At 40.1% G+C, this 23,508-nt stretch overlaps 1 protein-coding gene across 1 annotated transcript in view; it reads left to right on the plus strand.

Moving 5' to 3' along the window:
• The window catches only part of LOC124613451, a 141,447-nt gene extending 118,143 nt beyond the window's left edge, over window positions 1-23,304 (plus strand). Inside the window, exons 11-14 of the mRNA XM_047142154.1 lie at window positions 1,562-2,716; window positions 4,539-4,691; window positions 22,775-22,978; window positions 23,119-23,304. Of these exons, the coding sequence (XP_046998110.1) occupies window positions 1,562-2,716; window positions 4,539-4,691; window positions 22,775-22,978; window positions 23,119-23,304 (1,698 nt within the window). The remainder of the gene's footprint in view (window positions 1-1,561; window positions 2,717-4,538; window positions 4,692-22,774; window positions 22,979-23,118) is intronic.
• Window positions 23,305-23,508: the final 204 nt, after the last annotated feature.

Genomic DNA, 23,508 nt, shown 5'->3' on the forward strand with positions numbered 1-23,508 from the left:
AATGCACTGGACATTGTTGAATGTCTTTCTGCCTTGCACAGGAAATGAAGTTAGCAGGACTTGATACAATATAAGGTACTGATATACAATGAAGTGGTGAAGAATCGATTGTCCTTGATATTTGGATTTTATTGTCATAACTCGAATTGAGTTACCACCATTAACTTCAAATGATGTGATTCCATGCAGTTCTGTCGATTATTGTGCGATTTTGCGTAAAGGTAAATGGTTTCGCATTCAGAGCAGAATTTGTAAAAATTTTGTGATTTCGCGCTTTGTGAAAAACACATGCCTCTTCATATAATGCCCTTTTCAATAAATAGCACTCTTGCCCTTGGCCATTACACATCACAATGATCTGATAGAATCTACAGTCAGATGCTAAATCATCTATCTGTGGATTATTGACACCAAACTTTTACTGACTTTAATCACATCTGGTGTGAGGGGACAGTACCCAACCCAATGGAGGGAAATCATGACTGTCACAGTCTTGAGTCTGGGTAGAAATATGTATGAGATGGACAGTTGAAGATGCCCTCACTGACATGGATATTCTGTCTAAATTGGTCAGACAGACGGTGAACCAGCAGCTTTGTTGGCTTCTTAAGACAAGAGTCGTGTTTTCTTATTTCCATTGTGGATTTATGGTGGATGTCAGATGAATGTTTGCCCTCACCAACATCTCATCATCATCTTTCTTAAAAAAAGGGTCAGTGACACCTCATGCTGTTATCACATTCCTACTGCAATACAAAAATGTTGTAATCAGTCAACAGAAGGGCAGAGTTATCAATGCTTGCTGTCATATTTTTGTTAATATTTCAGTACTGATAAAGTCTTTTATCTTAGGTTATTTGGTGGTACTACTGTATATGGTGTGTGTGGTCTTTCTGCATGTACCATCTTTTGGTTTCCTGGTTGACAAAACACCACCCACTGATTGTTTAAATTTGCATGCACTGTGATCTCTTGTTTCATTTGTACCTTTTACCTCTCAAAATATCAGCAGTTGTCAAGGATGCTACCCAGTTGCATTTGTGTAAGTCATTTCAAAATTCTCAGTTGCATTGTGAAAAACTCAAATTTAATTGTCCATCTCAATGTGTTGCAAATAGTGATCTCAGTATGAAATGGGTGTCTCATTGTGAAATGGGTGAATTGTGACATGCCAGACAAATTATAGGGGGTATAATGTCACTTATTTTGCAAGTGAAACTTTAACTATTTTTTTCTGTACTGTTGTTATTTTCCAAGCAAGTCTCATACCAGGTTAATCAGTTGCACATAAAATTACCACAACTGTAAGTCAGATTACTGGAGTAAAAAAGAAGAATAGGAGGCAAGAAGCTTAAATCCTGGCTGTATTCTTATACTCAAATTACTAGCAAATCTTGCTTCATACCACCAAGAAAGACACCTCTGTTAACAAATTACAAGTATTTATGTTGGCCTTAACATAGTATAAACTATCTTACTTGTATTACTTTATGTAATGTGAGTAACCACCAGAACACATTAACAGTTTTCCTGTGTTTTTAATGATTGTTATTTGTTTTAGGAAGAACAACATCATAACAGCACAAAGAAAGAGACCTGGTTCAAAGAAGATCTTAGTGGAAGCAAATTGAATACTGGTGAACCAACAGATTGGCTTGAACTAGAGCCTGTCAAACCATGTCCGTACAATGTCATGACAGCTGTTAGGCAAAAACTTTTAGCCCTTAAAGTCTTGGATGCCAAAGTTGAAACAAAAACTGCAAACATTTGTACAGATCGGACATTGGCAGGTGATAAAAGTGGTATTGAAGGGAACAATAAGAGTACTCTAGATCAAAACAAAGAAGTGTGTACTTCAGGCTTCTGGGTGGAAGAGAATGCAATTGTACAAACAAATACTGTTGCCCCTGCCACAGAAAATAAGAAAAAAGTGCAGGCAGTACAACTATGTAGTTCAAAGGAGAATTCCTTGTCTAATGCAGAAGGAAGATCAGGTAATAGAAAGACAAGTGGATCAGATAAAAGCTATGTCTTTTCTGAAGAAGCTGGTTGGATTGAAAATGAAGAGCCAGAGCAAAAAGGAATTGGATCTTTACACCTCAGTACAGTAAATAAAACCAATATTACACAGCACTCTAGAAACCAGGGTAAGACACGTGAATCCTCAGCCAAATCATCAATAGTAGGTAGTGATAAAGAACACTCACTGACATGTAGCCTTAGAAATAACAGTGAAAGTTTATCATTACCAGATGTGCATCTTGTTAGAAAGCGTAGGAGTTCAGAAAATGAAACAGTTTCTATCCCTTCTAATTCCAAAGAGCCGTATTTATCTGGTGTGAAGGAAAGGGAGAATTCACTGCCAACAAGCAAGGCAGATTGGATAGAAGCATCAGTACATTTGTCATCTCCTCAAACTTCATTTCCCTCTGAAACAAATAATAGGACAAAGAATAATGAAAGTGAAACACATTACAAGAAAAACATAACAGAGACAAAATCAGATCATAGTGCAAAAAACAGCAACAACTCTAAGGAGACAATGTCGAGCATAGACATCTCTGATGGAGGTCATGCAGAAAAGTCATCCATACAGTGCACTGGAACTCCACTTGAAACTGAAACCAAGAAGACAGGGTCTTCTCATTCTGGCAGTTCCGCAAATTGGAGCCGCAACAGACACAAATTTCACAAAGTATTGGAATCAGGAAAAATGGTAATTTCTTGCTCTCATTTAGAAACACTCTTCTGGTATTTGTATTACAGATATTGACATGTGTAATAGTGTACCTTGCTTTACTTGTTTCATCTGATGTTGTTCATGTGATAGTGGAATGGATATTCTTAATGTGTAAATTTCTACATTATAGAATATTATAAGAGCAATTTCTTAGGACTAAGAGACAGTAATTTAGTAAGTATTGGACATTTAATAGAGGAGGCTGTTACATGAATTTTGGCCCAGATGTACATATATATTATTTGATTTTTTTCATCGCAGTGACATTAGTAAAGAAGTGCAAGATTGAAACTTCCTGGCAGATTTAAGTTTTGTGCTGGACTGAGACTAGAACTTTGGACTTTTGCCTTTCGCAGGCATTTGCTCTACCAACTGAGCTACTCAAGCACGACTCATGCTCCGTCCTTACCACTTCAATTCCACCAGTACCTCGTGTCCTACCTTCCAAACTTCACAGAAGCTCTCCTGCATGAGCACTTGCCCGCGAAAGGCAAAGGTCCCGAGTTCGAGTCTCGGTCCGGCACACAGTTTTAATCAGCCAGGAAGTTTCATGTCAGTGCACACTTCGCTGCAGAGTAAATATTTCATTCTGGTCAAGCACAAAATTGCTTTCTGCAAATGTATTATTTGATTTTTTTCATCACAGTGACATGAGTAAAAAAAGCACAAAATTGCTTTTACTAGTATTTATTTATATCAACATCATAATAGAGCAGTGGAAATATGTGTGTTCTCTTCCCGTAGCTTTTATTTTCCTCACTTCATTCTGGGCAGTTATTGGGGAAACAGCATAGAAGACTGTCTAGAAGAATTCTATTTTCTGTCTGTCGCATCCTCTAAAGACATCATTGAGAAGTGAGGAAGTGTGGTGTGCAGGAATATAATTTCATTAATTTCTTCAAAATTGTCACTTCAGATGTATACAATTTCAGCTATATGTGTCAGTCGTGTCTAAGATATTATTGTGGAAGAGTTTGTCTTCATTGAGTTAATGATCATGAAAACCTACAAATATGTAATGAAATTAAGCAATTCTCCATGTCTATATGGGAAAACCAATGTATTATTCATATATAGCATAGGAAAGAAAGCACTATACATGGACACATACATGTATGAACACTCAGTATACTTTTGATCACAGTGGAATTAAAATTGTAATACTATAACATTAAACTGTTTCACTAACTAAGAGAAACATTTTAGCGGCCCAAACATACTTTCATTTTACGAGTTTGTGACCTAGTGCACTTTACCACATACCAAACAAATGCAGTTTGTACACACAAAGAACGTGGCTCTTTTACAGAAGTGTTTCACTGCTAAAACTACATAAATGTAGCTAACTTGCACATTTTTTGTATGCATAAATGGGTTAATGTCCAGGGGCAAAATTGCTAGCTTCATTAAATTTCATGTGGCAACTTTTGTTAAACAGTATTTCTATGTTATCACATCAACATGCTGTTTTTGCAGTTTCTGGACTATTATGAATAACAGAAAATGTTGCTTACTGTCCCATCTCTGAAACAGTATTTGACATTGAGGGAAACCAACATTGGGAGAACCCCTGCATAGAGCATTTATTAATTAAAAAAAAAGAAATTCAGATCATACGTCGCGGTTTCTAAAATTTATGAAGGCGACATTCATCTGTATTCATTAAACTTACATGAGAAACACAAGGTTTCAAATCCATTTTCCCCCCAGCCAATCTGTTCCAGTGTAAGATCTGCTACATGTTCTTTATACAAGCATTTATTCGTAATACTAATCTCAGTCCAACGCATTGTTCCAGATGCCACCAGAAGCTTTGCATTTGCAATTCCAGGCAGAAATAAATCTGCTAGAGTCACTTGAAGAATCTAGGTTACGACTAGCTCAAATAGAGGGGCTACATGCTCTTTCTTTAATACAGCATCAGAACTGTCCTGTAACTACACAACAAAAGGTATATTTTGGGCAGTTTAATTGACATTAAGATAATTTATTGACTATAATGAATACACAATAATGAATAATGAACATACTATAATGAAATTTAGACTTCCACAATTGATGCTTGTCATTCTTAACAAAGTGCCTCTTCTGCAGGACATCCTTTCCTAATGCCATTTGCCATCTGTGTGCTTTAATAGTTCAGTTTCTTTTGTTTCTGCATGTAAATTTAATGTCTAATAGCCACAGTTGTCACGTTTTTGTTTGCGTCGGAAAGTAAATCGATTTTGTGACATATTAAAAGTTCCTAGTCAAGGGCAAATTATTTAGTTTCACCTGAGTGCTTCGGTAGATAGGTTTTTGAATATCTGCGTATTACTAGACACAGTTCGTGCGTTTTCGTCAGGATCTACAGTAGAGTTAAACAGCACGTGCCGATAATCCGTTATCTGCATAGTTTAGTTTTCCACGGCCTTTAGTATGGACAGGGACTGCAATTGTTGTGTGCGGATGCAAGCCGAGCTGGTGACACTTCGCTCTCAGCTTCAGGCTGTGATGGCTTCGGTTACACTGCTTGAGGTTGCAGTGGATGGGCACCACTGTTGTGGGCCGGCCATGGGGATCCAATGGACATCCAGCACGTCAGAGTTCTCCGATTGGTCCTCACCGGTGGCCAACCAAGCCTGCAGACAACTGCGGGTGGTGGCTCACGTCGGTACCAATGATGTGTGTCACTTTGGATCAGAAGAGATTCTCTCTGGTTTTGAGTGGCTAACAGAAGTGGTAAAGGCTGCCAGTCTTGCTTGCAAGATGAAAGCAGAGCTGACCATTTGCAGCATAGTCGACAGGACCGATTGTGGATGTCTGGTACAGAGTTGAGTGGAGGGTCTGAACCAGCAGGCTCAGACGGTTCTGCGACCGTGTAGGCTGCAGATGCCTCGACTTGCACCAAAGGGTGGCTGGGTTTCAGGTTTCGCTGAATAGGTCAGATGTCCACTACATGCAGGAGGTGGCTACATGGGTAGCAGGGGCTGTGTGGCATGGACTGGGTGGCTTTTTAGGTTAGAGGGTCTCGGGAAAACACAAGAAGGGCTTCAGTCACAAAGGGTACAGGCTGAACACAGGAAAAACGTAGATACAGGTACCATTGGTATAACAGTTGTAAATTGTCGTAGCTGTGTTGGGAAAGTACCAGAGCTCCAAGCGCTAATAGAAAGCACTGATGCTTAAATCGTTATAGGCACTGAAAGCTGGCTAAAGCCGGATATAAGCTCAGCCAAAATTTTTGCGATGAACCTAACAGTGTTCCAAAAGGAAAGGCTAAACACGGTTGGCGGTGGCATGTTTGTTGCTGTCGGAAGTAGTTTAACTCGTTGCGAAATTGAAATAGATACTTCCTGTGAGTCAGTATCAGCAGAGGTCATTGTTGGCAACCGGAATAAAATAATAATTTGATCCTTTTACTGACTTCCCAATTCAGATGATATAGTTGCTGAAAGATTCAAAGAAAACTTGAGCTTGATTTCAAACACGTACCCAACTCATACGATAATAGTTGGTGGTGACTTTAATTTATGCTGGATATGTTGGCGAAAATAAATGTTTAATTCCGGAGGTACGCATAAAATATCATCTGAAATTGTGCTAAACGCATTCTCTGAAAATTATTTCGAGCAGTTAGTCCATGAACCCACACGAATAGTAAACGGTTGTGAAAACACACTTGACCTCTTAGCAACAAATAATCCTGAGTTAACAACGAGCATCAAAACCGATTCAGGGATTAGTGAACACAGTGTTGTCATAGCGAGTATGAATATTGTAATCCCCAAATCCTCGAAAAATAAGCGAAAAATATACCTATTCAAAAAAAGCAGATAAAAATTTGCTTGACGCCTTCCTGAAAGACAATCTTCACTCATTCCAAATTAATAATATAAGTGTAGACTAGATGTGGCTTAAATTGAAAGAAATAGTATAGGCAGCAATTGAGAGATTTATACCAAATAAATTAACAAATGACGGAGCTGATCCTCCTTGGTACACAAAACGGGTTAGAACACTGTTGCAGAAACAGCGAAACAAACCTGCCAAATTTAAACAGACACAAAATCCCCAAGATTGGCGATCTTTTACAGAAGCTCGAAATTTAGCACGAACTTCAATGCGAGATGCCTATAACAATTTCCACAATGAAACTTTGTCTTAAAACCTGGCATAAAATCCTAAGAGATTCTGGTCGTATGTGAAGTATGTTAGCGGCAAGAAACAATCAATGCCTTCTCCGCTCAGTAGCAATGGAGATACTATCGACGACATTGCTGCCAAAGCAGAGTTACTGAACATAGCCTTTCGAAACGCCTCCACAAAATAAGACGAAGTAAATATTCCAGAATTCAAATCGAGAACAGCTGCCAACATGAGTAGCGTAGAAGTAAATATCCTCGGAGTAGTGAAGCAATTTAAATCACTTAATAAAAGCAAGTCTTCTGGTCCAGACTGTATACCAATTAGGTTACTTTCTGAGTATGCTGATGCATTATCTCCATACTTAACAATCATATACAACCATTTGCTCGACGAAAGATCCGTACCCAAAGATGAAAGTTGCACAGGTCATACCAATATTCAAGAAAGGTAGTAGGAGTAATCCACTAAATTACAGGCCCATACTTTTTACGTCAATATGCAGTAGGGTTTTAGAACATATATTGTGCTCAAACAATATGAATTACCGCGAAGAAACGAATTTATTGACACACAGTCAACATGGGCTTAGAAAACATCGTTCCTGTGAAACACAACTAGCTCTTTATTCACATGAAGTGGTGAGTGCTATTGACAAGAGATTTCAGATCGATTCCGTATTTCTGGGTTTCCGGAAGGCTTTTGACACTGTACCACATAAGCTTCTCGTAGTGAAATTGCCTGCTTGAATATCGTCTCAGTTATGTGACTGGATTTGTGATTTCCTGTCAGAGAGGTCACAGGTCATAGTAATTGACGGAAAGTCATTGAGTAAAACAGAAGTTATTTCTGGCGTTCCCCAAGGCAGTGTTATAGACCTTTTGCTGTTCCTTATCTATATTAATGATTTTGGAGACAATCTGAGCAGCCGCCTTCGGTTGTTTGCTGATGATGCTGTCGTTTATCGACTAATAAAGTCATCAGAAGATCAAAACAAATTGCAAAACGATTTAGAATAGGTATCTGAATGGTGCGAAAAGTGGCAGTTGACCCTAAATAACGAAAAGTGTGAGGTCATCCACATGAGTGCTAAAAGGAACTCTAAACTTCGGTTACACAATAAACCAGTCTAATCTAAAAGCCATAAATTCAACTAAATACTTAGGTATTACAATTACGAACAACTTAGATTGGAAGGAACACATAGAAAATGTTGTGGGGAAGGCTAGCCAAAGACTGCGTTTTATTGACAGGACACTTAGAAAATGTAACAGGTCTACTAAGGAGACTGCCTACACTACACTTGTCCGTCCTCTTTTAGAATAGTGCTGCACGGTGTGGGATCCTTACCAGATAGGACTGATGGAGTACATCAAAAAAGTCCAAAGAAAGGCAGCATGTTTTCTATTATCGCGAAATATGGGAGAGAGTGTCACAGAAGTGATACAGGATTTGGGCTGGACATCATTAAAAGAAAGGCGTTTTCATTGCGATGAAATCTCACGAAACTCCAATCACCAACTTCCTCCTCCAAATGCGAAAATATTTTTTTGACACTGACCTACATAGGGAGGAATGATCACCTGGAAATCAGAGCTCGTACGGAAATATATAGGTGTTCATTCTTTCTGCGCGCTAGATGAGATTCGAATAATAGAGAATTGTGAAGGTGGTTCGATGAACCCTCTGCCAGGCACTTAAATGTGATTTGCAGAGTATCCATGTAGATGTAGATGAATTTTGATGTCAGAGCTATGGTAATGGATGTTCATTACTTACCTACATCACTCCCTCCTACTTGCATTTCCTCATTGCTTCATTTCGTGGTAACATAATTTCCAATGACTTATATCAGTTTGAAATTAACAATGTTTTGAAAAGGATAGATTGTTATTCACCATAAAGATGACACGTTGAATTGGAGACAATCACAACGAAAAGACTGTTACACATTTAGGTTTCAACCAATGCCGCAGTCAGAAAAGAAAACACACGCATTCACACAAGCAAGCACACATCATGCACTAATGACCACTATTTCCAGCCAGAATGCAAGAGTCATGTTGAACAATAGCAGCAATTGGAAGGGGTAGGTGGAAGGTTTGCATAGTACCGTTGGGGTGAGGGGGGGGGGGGGGGGGGTCACTGTCCGGCAGCGGGCAGAGCATGCAGGATGCAAGGCAAGGCTGCCGGGCATAATGTGGCAGGGGGGGTGGGGATGGAAAAGGCGAGGGGGAGAGAAGGGAAAAAAGACTGGTGGGTGTGTGGTCAGAGAGTGGCACACACTGAGTATTTGGGATTTTAATTGTGTGGGAGGGGTGGCTGTAGGACAAAGGGGACAGAAACTGTTGGGTGGAGGATGTGGAAACAGTAGGTTACTATAGTTTGAGGCCAGGATAATTTCGGGAGTGGAGTGTATGTTGTAAGCATAAAAGCTGGTGGTTGACGGGGGGATCCACATGGCCCGGCTTATGAAGCAGTGATTCAAATAAAGTATGTTGTGTTCAGCTGAATGTTGTGCCACAGGGTGATCCACTTTGCTCTTGGCTATAGCTTGACAGTGGCTGTTCATCCCAGGGACAACCAGTAGGTAGTCACACCAAAATAAAAAGTTGTGCAGTGATTGTAGCAGAGCTGGTCTATGACAGGGCTGCTTTCCCAGGTGGCTCATTGTCTGATGGGGTAGGATAAGCCTGTGACAAGACTGGAGTAAGAAGTGCTGGGGGGGATTGGTGGTCAGGTCTTGAACCTGGGTTGTCCACAGGGATATGATCCTTGTGACAGGCAGTTGGGATTGGGAGTGACGTAGAAACAGACTACGATGTTGTGAAGGTTAGGTGGGAGAAGGAATACTTCTTTAGGAGGACTGGTGAAGGACCTTGGGTCAGACGTCCCTCCTTAAAGGACATTATGATAGATAATTAAAGCCCTGATGAAGGATGTGATTCAGTTGTTCAAATCCTGAATGTTATTTGACGATTGGGGGGGGGGGGGGGGGGGGGTGCTCTTTTGTAGTTGGCTCTTGGGGGTGGTGGGAGGATTGGGGGTGAGTGGGGGTGTGGCATTGTCTCCACCTATAAATTCTGCCAGAGTGATCCCATCCCATAAGTCCAACATAACCTCCAGTCCCTGCTTATTAAAGCCTTTGGCTTCCCAGAAGTGCGTTAGTTACTGTAGCTGATATTGTAACTAACATACTGTTTACATCTTGTTTTCCCTTCAAGAGGAGTATATGTTTTCTTCATTTATCATAAATTAACTCTGTTTTGAAATTTGTTAACAACAAAATTAACCTAAAAAAGTTATAGGAAACTAGTAATTTTTGCCACAGGTTTTCCTGTTTTAATAGAAATATTGTTTTTCGTATTTGTTTCAGTTCTTACAGGGAATTAATAATTTTTTAGCTAAGCAGGTTAAAAGATAGTCTGCAGCCTTAATTTAAAGTTATTTGTTCACTGCGCTGTAATTCAATGAACCAGCCAAAACGCAGCCCAACTGTGAATGCTGTTCTCAAACAGAGGATGTGTTGGTTGATGTTCATTAACAGCTGGAAATTGCCCTGAGGACTATGAAACATTTGGAAACTGCTGCAAATTGGGGTGTTGGAAGAGCTTCCTAGAGTCATGTTCATATGGTACCATTACCAAAGATACCACAAGTACTGTTCTCTCCTCTGGATCCTGTCTCCTCTGCAGGATATGCTGGATCTGTCATTATTCATCCACATTACTGCGAGGGGCATGTCAGTGGTTAATCTAGGTGTTGTGTACAGGGTAGATTGGGGGGGGGGGGGGGGGCAGGGAAGACCTGGGGTGTTATACTGACCCCCTAACCAACAAGTTCAAGGTGCTGTCTTTCATTGAACCGAAACGGAGTCAGTGGTATTCATTTCTTCTGTTTTGGCAAAACTTGTTTTGTCCTGCATCAAGGGAAGGCAAACATGAAAGGGTGGGGTCCATTAACCATTGGCATTTGAAACATACGACGACAAATTGTACCCCTTAGGGAAATAGCAGCAAGGGGCAGGAAAGAGCACCAGGTGCACTGTGTGTGTACCTGGGTGCCCCAATCAACATGCTGAAGATTCTGTTCTGGCAGCCATTGAGGGAACCAACTGCAAATTGTGATTAACGTTTGAACAAATGATGCCTGTCATCTGGGTTCCCAAATAACTGGCAGAGAAAGATGAGAAGACCATCTGTGCACACAGAGTTTCAGCGAAGCTCACAATTTGCAGCATTGTCCCCGGAGCTGATTGTGGCCCCATGGCCCCCTTGTTCTAGTCAAGTGGAAGGACTGAACCAGATACTTTGAATGTTGTGTCACAAGCTGGGTTGCAACATCCTGGACTTGCGCCATAGGTTTGAGAACTGTAGGGTCCCCCTAAATGGGTCAGATGTGCTCTACGCAGTGGAGGCTACTACCCAAGTAGCTGACAGTGTGTGGGGTGCACACTAGGGTTTCTTAGCTTAGGAGACTTTCTATCCAGTCCAGATAACTGCTGCTGTAAGTGACCCAGAAAGGTTCAGAAAACTTTGAAACCTGAAATTAATAGCAGTAGGATTTTTGGGAAAAGTTGAGGTGTATATTGAAAGAATAGGCTGAAGGAAAATGGAGGTGGTGTACTTGTCACAGTAGATAAGAAACTCAGAGCCACTGATATAGAAATTGAAGCTGTGTGTGAGATTTTATGGGCAAACCTCAGTACCAGGAGTGCGCATGAAATGGTAATTAGGTCCTTCTGTCGCCCACCAGACTTGTCTTCTGATGTAATAGAGAACTTTAGAGAAAACCTCAGTTTTCTTGTATGTAAGTTCCCCAATCATACTGTAATCATCAGTCGAGACTTTAGTCATCCAACAATCAACTGGGAAAATTACAGTTTTACTAGAGTGGGCGTGATGAGACATCCTGTGAAACTTCACTAAATGCCTTCTCTGAAAACTACCTAGAACAAATGGTTAGAAATCCCACTCATGATGGAAATACATTGAATCTAATGTCAGCAAATAGACATGCCCTCTTTGAGGAAATCCACATTGAAACTGGTGTCAGTCACAGTGATACAGTTGTGGCAACAATGATTACTAGAATACTGAGTGCAACTAAAAGAAGTAGAAAGGTATATATGATAGTAAGTAGTGTCATATCTCAATGAGAAAATCGAAACTTTCAGCACTGGACAGGAACATATAGAGGAACTATGGCTCAAGTTTAAAAGAATAGTTGACCATGCAGGTGGATAGATATGCACCCTGTAGAACAGTTCGTAATGAAATGAACCATTTTTGGTATACAGTCATCGTAAAGAAACTTTCAAAGAAACAGAGACTACTGCATAACAGGTGTAAAACAAAGCATATGACTATAGATACTGGATGAAAAGTGTTTGGCTGTCAAGTGAGCAATGTGTGAAGCCTTCAATGACAGCCATAGCAGAATATTGTCAAATGATCTTTTGCAGAACCCGAAGAAATGCTGGTCCTATGTAAAGGCTGATGACGACAATACGAATAAAACAGGAACTGAAACTGAGGATAGCAAAACAAAAACTAAAAAGCTTAACTCTGTTTGTTTTCAGATGTTCCTTACAAAGTAGAACCAAGGGAATTGCCACAATTCAATCATCGTGTCATTGGAAAGATGAGTGAAATAAGTGTTAGTGTCAGTGGTGTTGAGAAATGCCAGAAATCATTAAAATTGAACAAAGCTCCAGGACCCAATGGAATGTCTGTCAGATTCTATACGGAATTTGCAATGGAGTCAGCCTTTCTTCTAACTGTAAGCTATCATAGATTTCTCGAACAAAAAACCACGCCCAGTAGTTGGAAGAAAGCTTAGGTCTGTGTCCAGCAGTTTGAAGAAAGCGTAGGTTCCACCTGTGTACGAGGAGGTTGGTAGAAGTGATCCACAAAACTACTTCCCAATATCTTAGAACATATTCTGAGTTCAAACATAATGGGGTATCTCAGACAGAATGACTTCTTCTGTGGCACTCAGCATGGGTCCAAAAAACAACGATCATGCAAGACCCAGGTCTCACATTTCTCACGTGATGTAATGAAAGCTTTGAATCAAGGCAGTAAGGTAGATGCTGTATTTCTTGATTTCCAAAATCATTTGACTAAATACCACATCCAAGTTAATTTGTCAAAAGTACCATCATATGGTGCATCAATCAAAATTTGTGGCTGAATTGAGGATCTTTAGGTAGCATGTTATCTTGGATGGAGAGTCAACATCAGATGTAGAACAACTTCAGTTGGGCCCCAGGGAAGTGTGATGAGACCATTGCAGTCCATGTTGCATATTAATGACCTTGCAGGCAATATTAATAGCATCCTCATACTTTTTGCTGATGATACAGTTATCTGTAATCAAGTACTGTGTGATAGAAGCTGCATAAATATTCAGTCAGATCTGGATAAGATTTCAAAATGGTGCAGAGATTGGTAACTTGCTTTAAATGTTCAGAAATGTAAAACTGTGCACTTCACAAAATGAAAAGAAACAGAGTTTGCTATGAATATAATATCAGCGAAGCACTGTTGGAATTGGCCAGCTCGTACAAATACCTGAATGCAATATTTTGTAGGAATATGAAATGGAATGAAATGATCGTATAGGCTTATTTGTGGGTGAAGCACATGGTAGATTTGGGTTTATTGGTTGAATACTGGGAAAATGTAATCATCAGAGACCGGATTATATGCATTTGCATGTTGCTCATGCATTTGCATATTAGTCTCCTTTTTCACTGGTTATTGCATATTTTAACTAAAAACTAGTGACAATGCATATTTTTGCTCTATGTTTACAATATTTTAAAAATTTAGATGGGCTGTCTCCAGCTCGATCTAGTTTTGATGTCCCACAGATCGACTGCATCCTAGAACTGTGTGCAATCGCTAAGCGAGAGGCCACGGCCTAGCAAAATCATTATAGAAGAGAAGCAGGAACAGGCAGACAGAGTCAATGCTCCTGCGCCAGCAGCCCCATTAATCCCCTCTGCTGTCATATCGTACATGTTGGCAACAATTAAATTAAAATATGCAATCTTTTAGTTGCACGTTCATTGTTTCAGTTTAGCTTTCTGTTTACTTGTAAACAGTTGAATGTGTTTACGTGTATTGTGTAAAGTGTTATGTGCCATGCCGCCTGAAAAAAGAAATGTTATTTCGTGGATAACTGATCATCCTGGAACATTTTTGTATGACAGAATTGTTTTATATTATCGAGTTGGCGAGAAAAATGTTTCGTGCAAAATTGAGAAAAAAAGAAAAGAAAAGAAAAGAAAAGTTTCAAATAGACCAGCATGTCAAGACAAGTCTTCATACCACAGGAATGCAGAAGAAAGGACAACGACACCAACTTCTGACAGTGGCAAGTTGCAGTAGCAGAGATTTCCTCAAAAGTTACCTAAAAAGTCAGTTTAACATGTATCTATGTGAAGCATTCATTGCAAGCAATATTCCTCTTCACAAACTTACAAACCCTATCCCTAGAGGCTTCCTGCGCAATTATTGCTTAAATCAAAATATACCAGATGAATCAACATTGCTTAGTTTACGTAAATGTTTTGGAAGAAATACGCAATGAACTCCAGGGCAGCATTATCTGGATTTCAGTTGACGGAACTACAGACACTTGTGGCCATTACATTGCAAATTTAATTTTTGGTTCTTTAAAAGAAGAGTCTTCTTTGCTGAAGAAGTACGTTCCATATTTGTGAATGTAAATAAACTGATTTAATCCTCAAAGAAGGTGTTTCTAAAGGCTCCTACTCACATCAAGAGCTACAGAGAACCAGTGGTAACTCATTGGGGTACATGGGTCAAAGCTGTGTTGTTTTACAATGAACATTTCAAGGCCATTAGAGGGGTAGTAAATGACTTTGATACTGCAGAGGTTTGCCAGTGCAAGGAAACTTTTAATGATTCCAGTATTAAAGAAAGACATTGCTGTGATTAGCACTCATTTTTCCCATATGCCTGCAAGTATTAAAAAGCTTGAAACTCAAGGTTTGGTGTTGAATGAATCTATTCAGTTAATGAATGAAATTATTTTAGTGAACTCCTCATTCTCAGAGGTATTCCCAAGAAAACTTAAATAAAGTTTGAAAACATTGTAAACAATAACCCAAGCTTTTGAACCCTTGTGCTAAATTGATAGTTTCATTAATAGGACGGGTGAACTTTTACCAGAAACAATAAGTGCCAACATAGCATCCAAATGCACATACTGCCCAGTTACCTCAGTTGATACAGAATGGTCCTTTTCTGCTTATAAAAATGTTTTGAATGATCGAAGACACAATCTTACTACCGAACATTTGGAACAGTACTTGGTCATTTGCTTATAATAGTAGAAAAATGTAAAATAAATTGTAAATGATGCTTTGGTCCTAAAGCATTAATTAAAAGTTAATGCTGTCCAAAAAATTCATGATTGTATGTTGTTTTTTAAATAAAATATTAGAGTTTTTGAGCATGACCCTCTGCGTGCGATATATCTCGAAGTTGGACCTGTACATATCGATTGTTTTGCTGCGAATCACTCGCATCGCATCTGCTTGTTACCGACAACAATAGCAAAGAAGGAACAATTATTGAAACATGGTCTGTGTCCCCATTTTGCAAATTTTTAGAAAATAATCCCAGAAAGGCTCCCTTCCTAATCTCTATCAGAAAGTATTCAGAAAATGATATCAGTGTTCTAAATGTACCGATTTTTCGCTTGGCTGGTGCTCTTTCTTGTAACTGATGTGCTCTGGTTTGACTTTGAGATATAATGCATGCAGTAACTACCTTGTTTTTTTATTATTTGATCTTGTATATTTCAACACTTTTTATGCATTTTAAAGCATTTGCAAGCTTATTTTAAGGTTTTTATGGTGCATATAATCCATCTCTAGTAATCATCCGACTCATTCTAGAATATTGCTCAAGTGTGGTGGCCCCTTAGCAAATAGGACTAGCAGGGTCTATTGAACACATACAAAGGAAGCAAGCACAAATGGTTACAGCTTTCTTGACCCATGGGAGTGTGTCACAGAGATGCTGAAGAAAATGAACTGGCAGACTCTTGAAGATACACGTAAACTATCCTGAGACAGCCTATTTACAAATTTCCGAGAGCTGGCTATAGGACCGAGCGAGGTGGCGCAGTTGTTAGACTCTGGACTCGCATTCGAGAGGACGACGGTTCAATCCCGCGTCCGGCCATCCTGATTTAGGTTTTCCGTGATTTCCCTAAATCGCTCCAGGCAAATGCCGGGATGGTTCCTTTCAAAGGGCACGGCCGACTTCCTTCCCCATCCTTCCCTAATCGATGAGACCGATGACCTCGCTGTCTGGTCTCCTTCCCCAAACAACGCAACCCAACTGGCTATAGGAATATACTACAACACGCTACATGTCACACTCGTAGAGATCGTGAGAACAAGATCACTTTAATTGCAGCTGGCTCAGAGTCGTTTAGACTATCATTCGTCCTGCACTCCATACACGAAAGGAATGGGAAAAAAACTAATAACTTTTACAACAGACCTACTTTTCACCATGCACTTCACAGTTGTTTGCTGATTATACATGTAGATATACAGGGTGTCTGAAAAGTCTTTCCCTGATTACATAAATTGATAACTCAGGCTAGAACTAAGATACAAATATGAATCTGGTGTCTAATTGTTTACAAACTATCAAAGTTTTTTCCACACATCACTACTCCACTGACAAAAAACATCGCTTCATCGGAAAAGACAATTCCTCTGAGATAACCATCATCGTCCTCAGTATGTGATAGCATTTCGACCGCAAAGTCATATCAACGTGTACTGTCATTGGGCAACAAGGCCTGAATGATTTGCACTTTGTACGCACAAAACAATAAACGTTTGTGTAAAATGTCATGGAGAGAGCTTTCTGGCATCTGTAATTCACATGAGGCCCTGCGCACCGATTTTTTCGGACTTCGCAGAAAAGACTGCCTTACAGCTTCCACCCTGTCTGCTGAGGTTCTTGGTCGACCAGACCTCGGAAGGTCAGCAACCGATCCTGTGTTCTTGAACTTCTCATACCAGGCTTTAATGCTCTTGACATCAGGTGGATTCCTTCCAAATGTTGTTTGGAAGTGTCTCTGCACTGTGGTTGGTGATTGTGTCTCATGGTACCATGTGGTTGGTGATCATGTGTCATGGTACCACAGGATACACTGTGCCTTCCCCTGATTGGTTAACATGGCTTCTTGGGCACTGAACCTCATCCACTACTTACGTACTGCGAACCTAAAATAGAAAAAAAAACTTTGATAGTTGTAAACAATTCGACACAAGTTTCATATTTGTATCTTGCTTCTAGCCTGAGTTATCAATTTATGTAATCAGGGAAAATCTTTTCGGACACCCTGTAGAACCTCTCCTCTGAAGCCATTTCCCTCCTCACCCTGCATGCCCACCTTCTACATGCACCCCAAAATCCAAAAACTCAACTGTCCTGGGTGCCCCAGGGTAGCTGGTTATTGTGCCCCCAATGAAAAAATTACAGCCACCATTGACCAATCCCTCCAACCAGTTGCCCGAAATCTAGCCTCCCACGTCAAAGAGACCAACCACTTCCTTCACTGACTATCCACCAATCTCAGCCTTTCAACTGGATTCCTTTGTATCACTGATGACGACACTTTCTCATATATTAACATCCCTTATGCCTATGGTCTTACAGCTATTGAGCACTACCTCTCCCAACATCCTTCAGACTCCAAATCCACTACCACGTTCTTCATACACCTTACTAACTTTATCCTAACTTGCAACTACTTATCCTTTACAGGGAAGGTATGCAAAGAAATCTGAGGCACACCAATGGGTACCCATGTGGCACCCCCTATGCCAACCTGTTTATGGTCCATCTGGAGGAAACCTTATCCTTCCAAAACTCCAAACCTCTGGTGTGGTTCAGGTTCATTGATGACATCTTCTTGATATGGACTCGTGAACCAAAGCACCTTCTCCTCATTCCTTCACAACCTCAACGCCTTCTCTCCCATCCTCTTCAAGTGGCCCGCCTAACTCAGTGTTCCGCCTTCCTGGATGCTGATTGCCTGCTCTCTGATGGTTCCATCCACACCTCTGCCCATTTTAAATCAACAACCACCAAAAGTATGTACAGTGAAGAGCTGCCAACACTTCCACACCAACAAATTGCTCCCAAACAGCCTTGCTCCGTGGGGATGGTGTATCTTGAGTGATAAAAACTCCCTTTTTCAGTATGCTGAAGGTCTCAAAGAGACCTTCATAGACAGGCACTACCCCCAGACTAATCCGCAAACAGATTCCAATTCCATATCCACACACACCCTTGATCCTCCCACCACCCCCAAGAAACAGCTACAAAGGAGCACCTTCCTAATCAGCCAATATCACCCCAGGCTGGAACATCTGAACCACTTCCCTTGTCAGGGCTTTGGTTACCTATCATCATGGCATGAGAAGAGGGACATCCTACCCAAGATCCTTCCCATCCCTCCCTGAGTGGAGGTCTGTTGCCCACCCTACCCCTGATCCATCCTTATGCCATTCCCAGTCCCAAACCCTATCATAGTGATCATACCCCTGTGAAGACCCAGGTGCAAGACTTGCCAAATCCACCCTCCCACCCCCAGCAATTCCTAAACCAGTCCTGTCACAGGTTTACCCTAGCCCATCAGAAGCCAGGTCACCTGTGAAAGCAGCCAAGTTATATACCAGCTGTGCTGCAATCATTGCACAACTTTTAATATTGATATGACTACCAACCAGCTGTTCACGGGATGTACAAGCCTTCACCAAAGTGTGGCCGAGAACAAAATATACTGCCCCGTGGCACAACATGCAGCTGAACAGCACATGCTAATTTGAATGGCTGCTTCACAACTCGGCCCATCTGTATCCTCCCCTTCACGACCAGCTATGTGAACTGCGCGCATGGGAGTTACCCTTACAACATGTTCTCCATTCCCTAATTGATTCCAGCCTCAACCTATGGTAACTTACTGTTGCCACACCCTCCACCCAACAGTTTCCACCTCCTCTGTTGTACATCACCTCCTAGTTCATAACCCCTCACCCTCATTGTGCACCACTCTCTGCCAGTGCACCCACAAGTCTTTTTCCCATTCTCTGCCCCTCTCTCGTTTCCCACTCACCATTGCCATCCCCCTTCCCTCCCCGCAGCCTCCTGATTACTGCACCTGGCAGCCTTGTCTTGCCACAATGTAGTTTCTCCTTGCTCTGCCAGAAAGCACCCTTCTCCATCCCCCATCCCACCCCTCCCCCTGTACCCTGCTAACCTTTCCCTTACCCCACCCCACTCTGGATTGCTGCTTTTGTTCAACATGACTGTTGCATTCTGGCTGGAGATATCAGTTGTATGTGTGTGAGGTGTGATTGCTGTGCTGACTTGTGTGAATGTGTGCTTACTTCTGATGAAGGCTTCGACCATAATCTTAATGGGTGAAATATTTTCATTGTGAGTTTCTGCAGCTTAGCATGCCATCTTTTCTGTGAGTAGCAATCCATCCTTTACATAATATTGTTGATATTCCTACCTGGATAATATTGTTGATATTCCTACCTGGTCCCTCCAGTGTTTCATTTTTACACTTGTTAGATATGTCCCGTCATTTAAAATATGTTAAAATATGTTTGCTGCTGGTATTCAGAATTGGCCAGTGTTGCTATCAAACAGTTGTTTTCTCTAATGTAGGGTTTCTTAAGGCAGAATTTACCAAAGAATTGTTCTTAACCCAAACTGTTCAAAATACCAAAATACAGTACAGCTTGCAATAGCTAGAAATATTCACATGATTAAATTGACTGCCATACCAATATTGTTCCATATAGAATTGATGGAGAAACTGTATGTAAGGAATGAGAGGGATCAAAATCACATCTACAGCAGAACAAGCATGGCAATGCAGGAAACTTGATGACTCTGTTTTCGATGGGGGGGGGGGGGGGGGGGGACTTCATGTCTGAATTCCCATCACACTTCTAATAGTTACAGAACTGGATTTTTTAAATGCAGTAGAGTATTAGGTACCTGAAACAGTTTGGGATGAAGATGTTTGGATAACTGATCTTGTATGAAAATATATTGTACCAGTAGCATTGCTACAAATATGAAACAATGACATGGGAAGCTGATGACATAGCACAAAGTAGTAGCAGTAGTAGTAACTTGTAAATAATAGATTTCAGCTATCAGTCGTCCTTTGGAATTTTTATTGGCAGATCTAGATTTCAGCTAGAAACTAGCCATCAATGCATTTATCAAAAATGATAGTGCATTGAGAATGGCTAGTTTCTAGCTGAATTCTAGATCTGCCAATAAAAATTCCAAAGGACGACTGATAGCTGAAATCTATTATTTACAAGTCAATATAACAGTTGCTGTGTGCAACAGCCTCTGAATGGAGGGTAACCTTGAAGTAGTAGTAGCTGTTTATTAGTTCTTTGGGTGGATTGATAGTCACCTGAAGGAAGGAGGTTATTTCAAGCTTCCTGTAAGTCAAATTTATTTTTTTTTTTTTTTCTGCTGAATATTTTTGTATTCTTTGCTGCCGAGTACCATATTTATTTATGCTTTTCTTTCATAACATTTGAAGCTTTCTGTGACATGCTTATCTGTTGGTTGGAGGAGTGGGGTAATTTTGGAAGGGAGAGGGGATAATCGTTCCTTTCTGTCTGTCAAGCGAAATGTTTGAAAGATGACTTGGGGCATTAGCAGTCAATAATGAAACAATTTCTTTAGATACTAATGGGGATCTAAGAGTGAGGTGTTTGTTATTCCAGAAGAAAAAATTAATGTCTTGAACTGCTATTATTGTCTCTGTTGAACTTATAGTACCATAATGGAACTATGCACGTGATGTGAAACAACATGAATTGCTATATTATGAAACTTCAGAGAGAGAAAGAAAGAAAGAGAGAGAGAGAGAGAAAGAGAAAGAAAGAAAGAAAGAGAGATATCAGAAATGTGCTCCATATACTTCTTTTAAGCTCTGCAGCGAGTCCTGTGACATCATCTCCAAATTTGCCATCTCTGTGTGCTCATCAACTTGACAAATTTCCACTGCTGCCCACTTGTCACTTGAGTGTCTTAGGGCGAGAATCACTCACAAAGGGACGCAAGTACATGAGTTCACGAGTACAATCGTGGACTCATGGCATTCCTGCTACAGAGGCAACCTGTTTGAAATAAATTTTCACAATTAGACTGCAAATTAGTCTCCTATTCATTTATTTTACACAATCATGATTGTGTATTCATTCTCATGTGTGAGTTGAAATTTCACAAAATGTCCAACATGCCTAATAGATGTAAGCAATCATTGGGCATGATGATTATTATACTGGTATAGTGACTGCAAAGCTGGCAATGAATATGTTTGTTTATACATACATTTATATAGATGTGTATGTGTATATTACTTGTGAGTGTGAGAGAGAGTGTGTGTGTGTGTGTGTGTGTGTGTGTGTGTGTGTGTGTGTGTGTGTGTGTGTGTGTGTGTGTCATTTGCAGGTCAGTAACAGACTCAGGCAGCTTCACCCTGAGCATTTGCATAGTTGGAATCCTGCTACAAGTGTGTCAATTTCTATTGTCTCAATTTACTGCAGGCTGCTGCTCAGTGCACTGTATAACAATATTTCTTCAGACATGACAGTCCATATACAAATGTGCCAATTGGTCACATATGACCTTTTGTTGTGTGACGTAGTTCAGTGTAGACTATAGTGATTCTTAAGCATTTGAGGCAATGTGGGTGATTTCAGCTGAGCTACTAATAGCAAAGTTATACACCATGAAAATATTAAACCATGAAATAGAAATTTTTTTTTCAACACATTCCTGGAACTTTATTCAAAAAGAGCTATGTTTGTGTGTATGTTGCAAGACATCTTAAAAACATGATCAGTGCACAATGCACAGGGAGTACCAGTTCTCTCATGTACGACAGGTAATAACGTCTTTCACTGTGTGTGAATTGGTACATGGTGTTGCTTTTCTCAAATTATTAGTAAAGTATTGATGAATCCAGCATTTAAGGCCCATGTTTCATACGTTTCAGATTGTGGTTATAATTACACAGACATTGATTGTAATTTGGATATACTGTTGATTAATTTTGCTACAGCTACACGGGGTAGCCGCGCGGTCTAAGATGTCTTGTCACAGTTCGCGCAGCTCCTCCTGTTGGAGGTTCGAGTCCTCCCTTGGGCATGGGTGTGTTTGTGTGTGTGTGTGTGTGTGTGTGTGTGTGTGTGTGTGTGTGTGTGTGTGTTGTCCTTAGCATAAGTTAGCTTAAATTAGATGAAATAGTGTGTAAGCCTAGGGATTGATAACCTCAGAAGTTTGGTCCCATAGGACTTACTACAAATCTCCAAAATTTTGCTACATTGTTGTTATGGTTATTAGTGATATATCTTAGTCTAGAAACAGCTCTCAGAAATGGGAAACAACTACGATGAATAAAAATGTGTTTCAGAATTGAACATTAAAGTAATTGAAAATGCTAGATATGACAATTATTAATAAACGATATTATGATTGCGGAAGCACACTTTGTGACAGTCGTTTCGTTGTACCTATCTGCGACTCAGTGTTGTTACGTTCCATCCTTGATTTATCATTGTTTGATTATTAAAAAACGTTTCAAATGATTATGAAAAACAGTTAGAATAATAATTGCAAAAAAAAAAAAAATAGAAGGGATGAGAATGAAGAAAACCACAACTGACAAATGTGAAGATGTTTCAAATGATGAGTATGAAGGTACTTTAGTAATAAGAAAGGATTTATGGTGGAAATCTATTGCTCTTCTTGGTTATTAAATTCGTACTGAAACATAAGACAAAATATTATATTTCAGGATGAACGAGAGCAGCAGGTTCAGGTTACATCAGATCATCAGCAACAGCGTGCCCCAAAACAGGATAAGATTGATGACTTTGAAAAAAACAGAAGAGAATTCAATACAGTTATTGAATCCATGAGAAGATGTGCTACATTGTCTGGTGTTGACCCAGAGATCATTGATTGGCTTACATTTTCAGACGTGTCAAGTCCAGTGAAGGTTAGTGGTGTGTGTGTGTGTGTGTGTGTGTGTGTGTGTTGTCTTGTTGCTGGTTGACTGGGGAGGGGGTCAGAGAATATTGTTTATTTTAGAGGGTGATGATAAATATATTGTTTCTTTAATCAAGTGGTCTTGTGTAGAATGCCAAAAAATATAACTGTGCTACACTCATCAGCAAATCCAAATATCCTCAGGCCAGTGTTGACTGGCATGTTCCTACAAAAGTTTCTGAAGTTCCTTTCCTTGTGTGGGCACTTGATAAATTTTACTGTTGGCATGATCATTGTGTCACATTAATACATGTTGCACTGCAAACAGCAGAGTAGATCATTCATATTCTGTGAACTGATTGGAGTTCAGTGCTTAATACAGTGCGTAGTGGGCAGTGTGGGACACCCCACATTCTTTTTGTGACAGAGCCCCTTTGAAGACAGTTTGCCATTATTTTCCTCAAACCAGTGTATAAATATTTCATATGTGTAACTGTATCATGTAGCTTGCTCTTAGTAATATTTCTGATGTGTGTAGTG

The sequence above is a fragment of the Schistocerca americana genome, chromosome 4 (genome assembly GCF_021461395.2).
Source record: "Schistocerca americana isolate TAMUIC-IGC-003095 chromosome 4, iqSchAmer2.1, whole genome shotgun sequence".
NCBI lineage: Eukaryota > Metazoa > Arthropoda > Insecta > Orthoptera > Acrididae > Schistocerca > Schistocerca americana.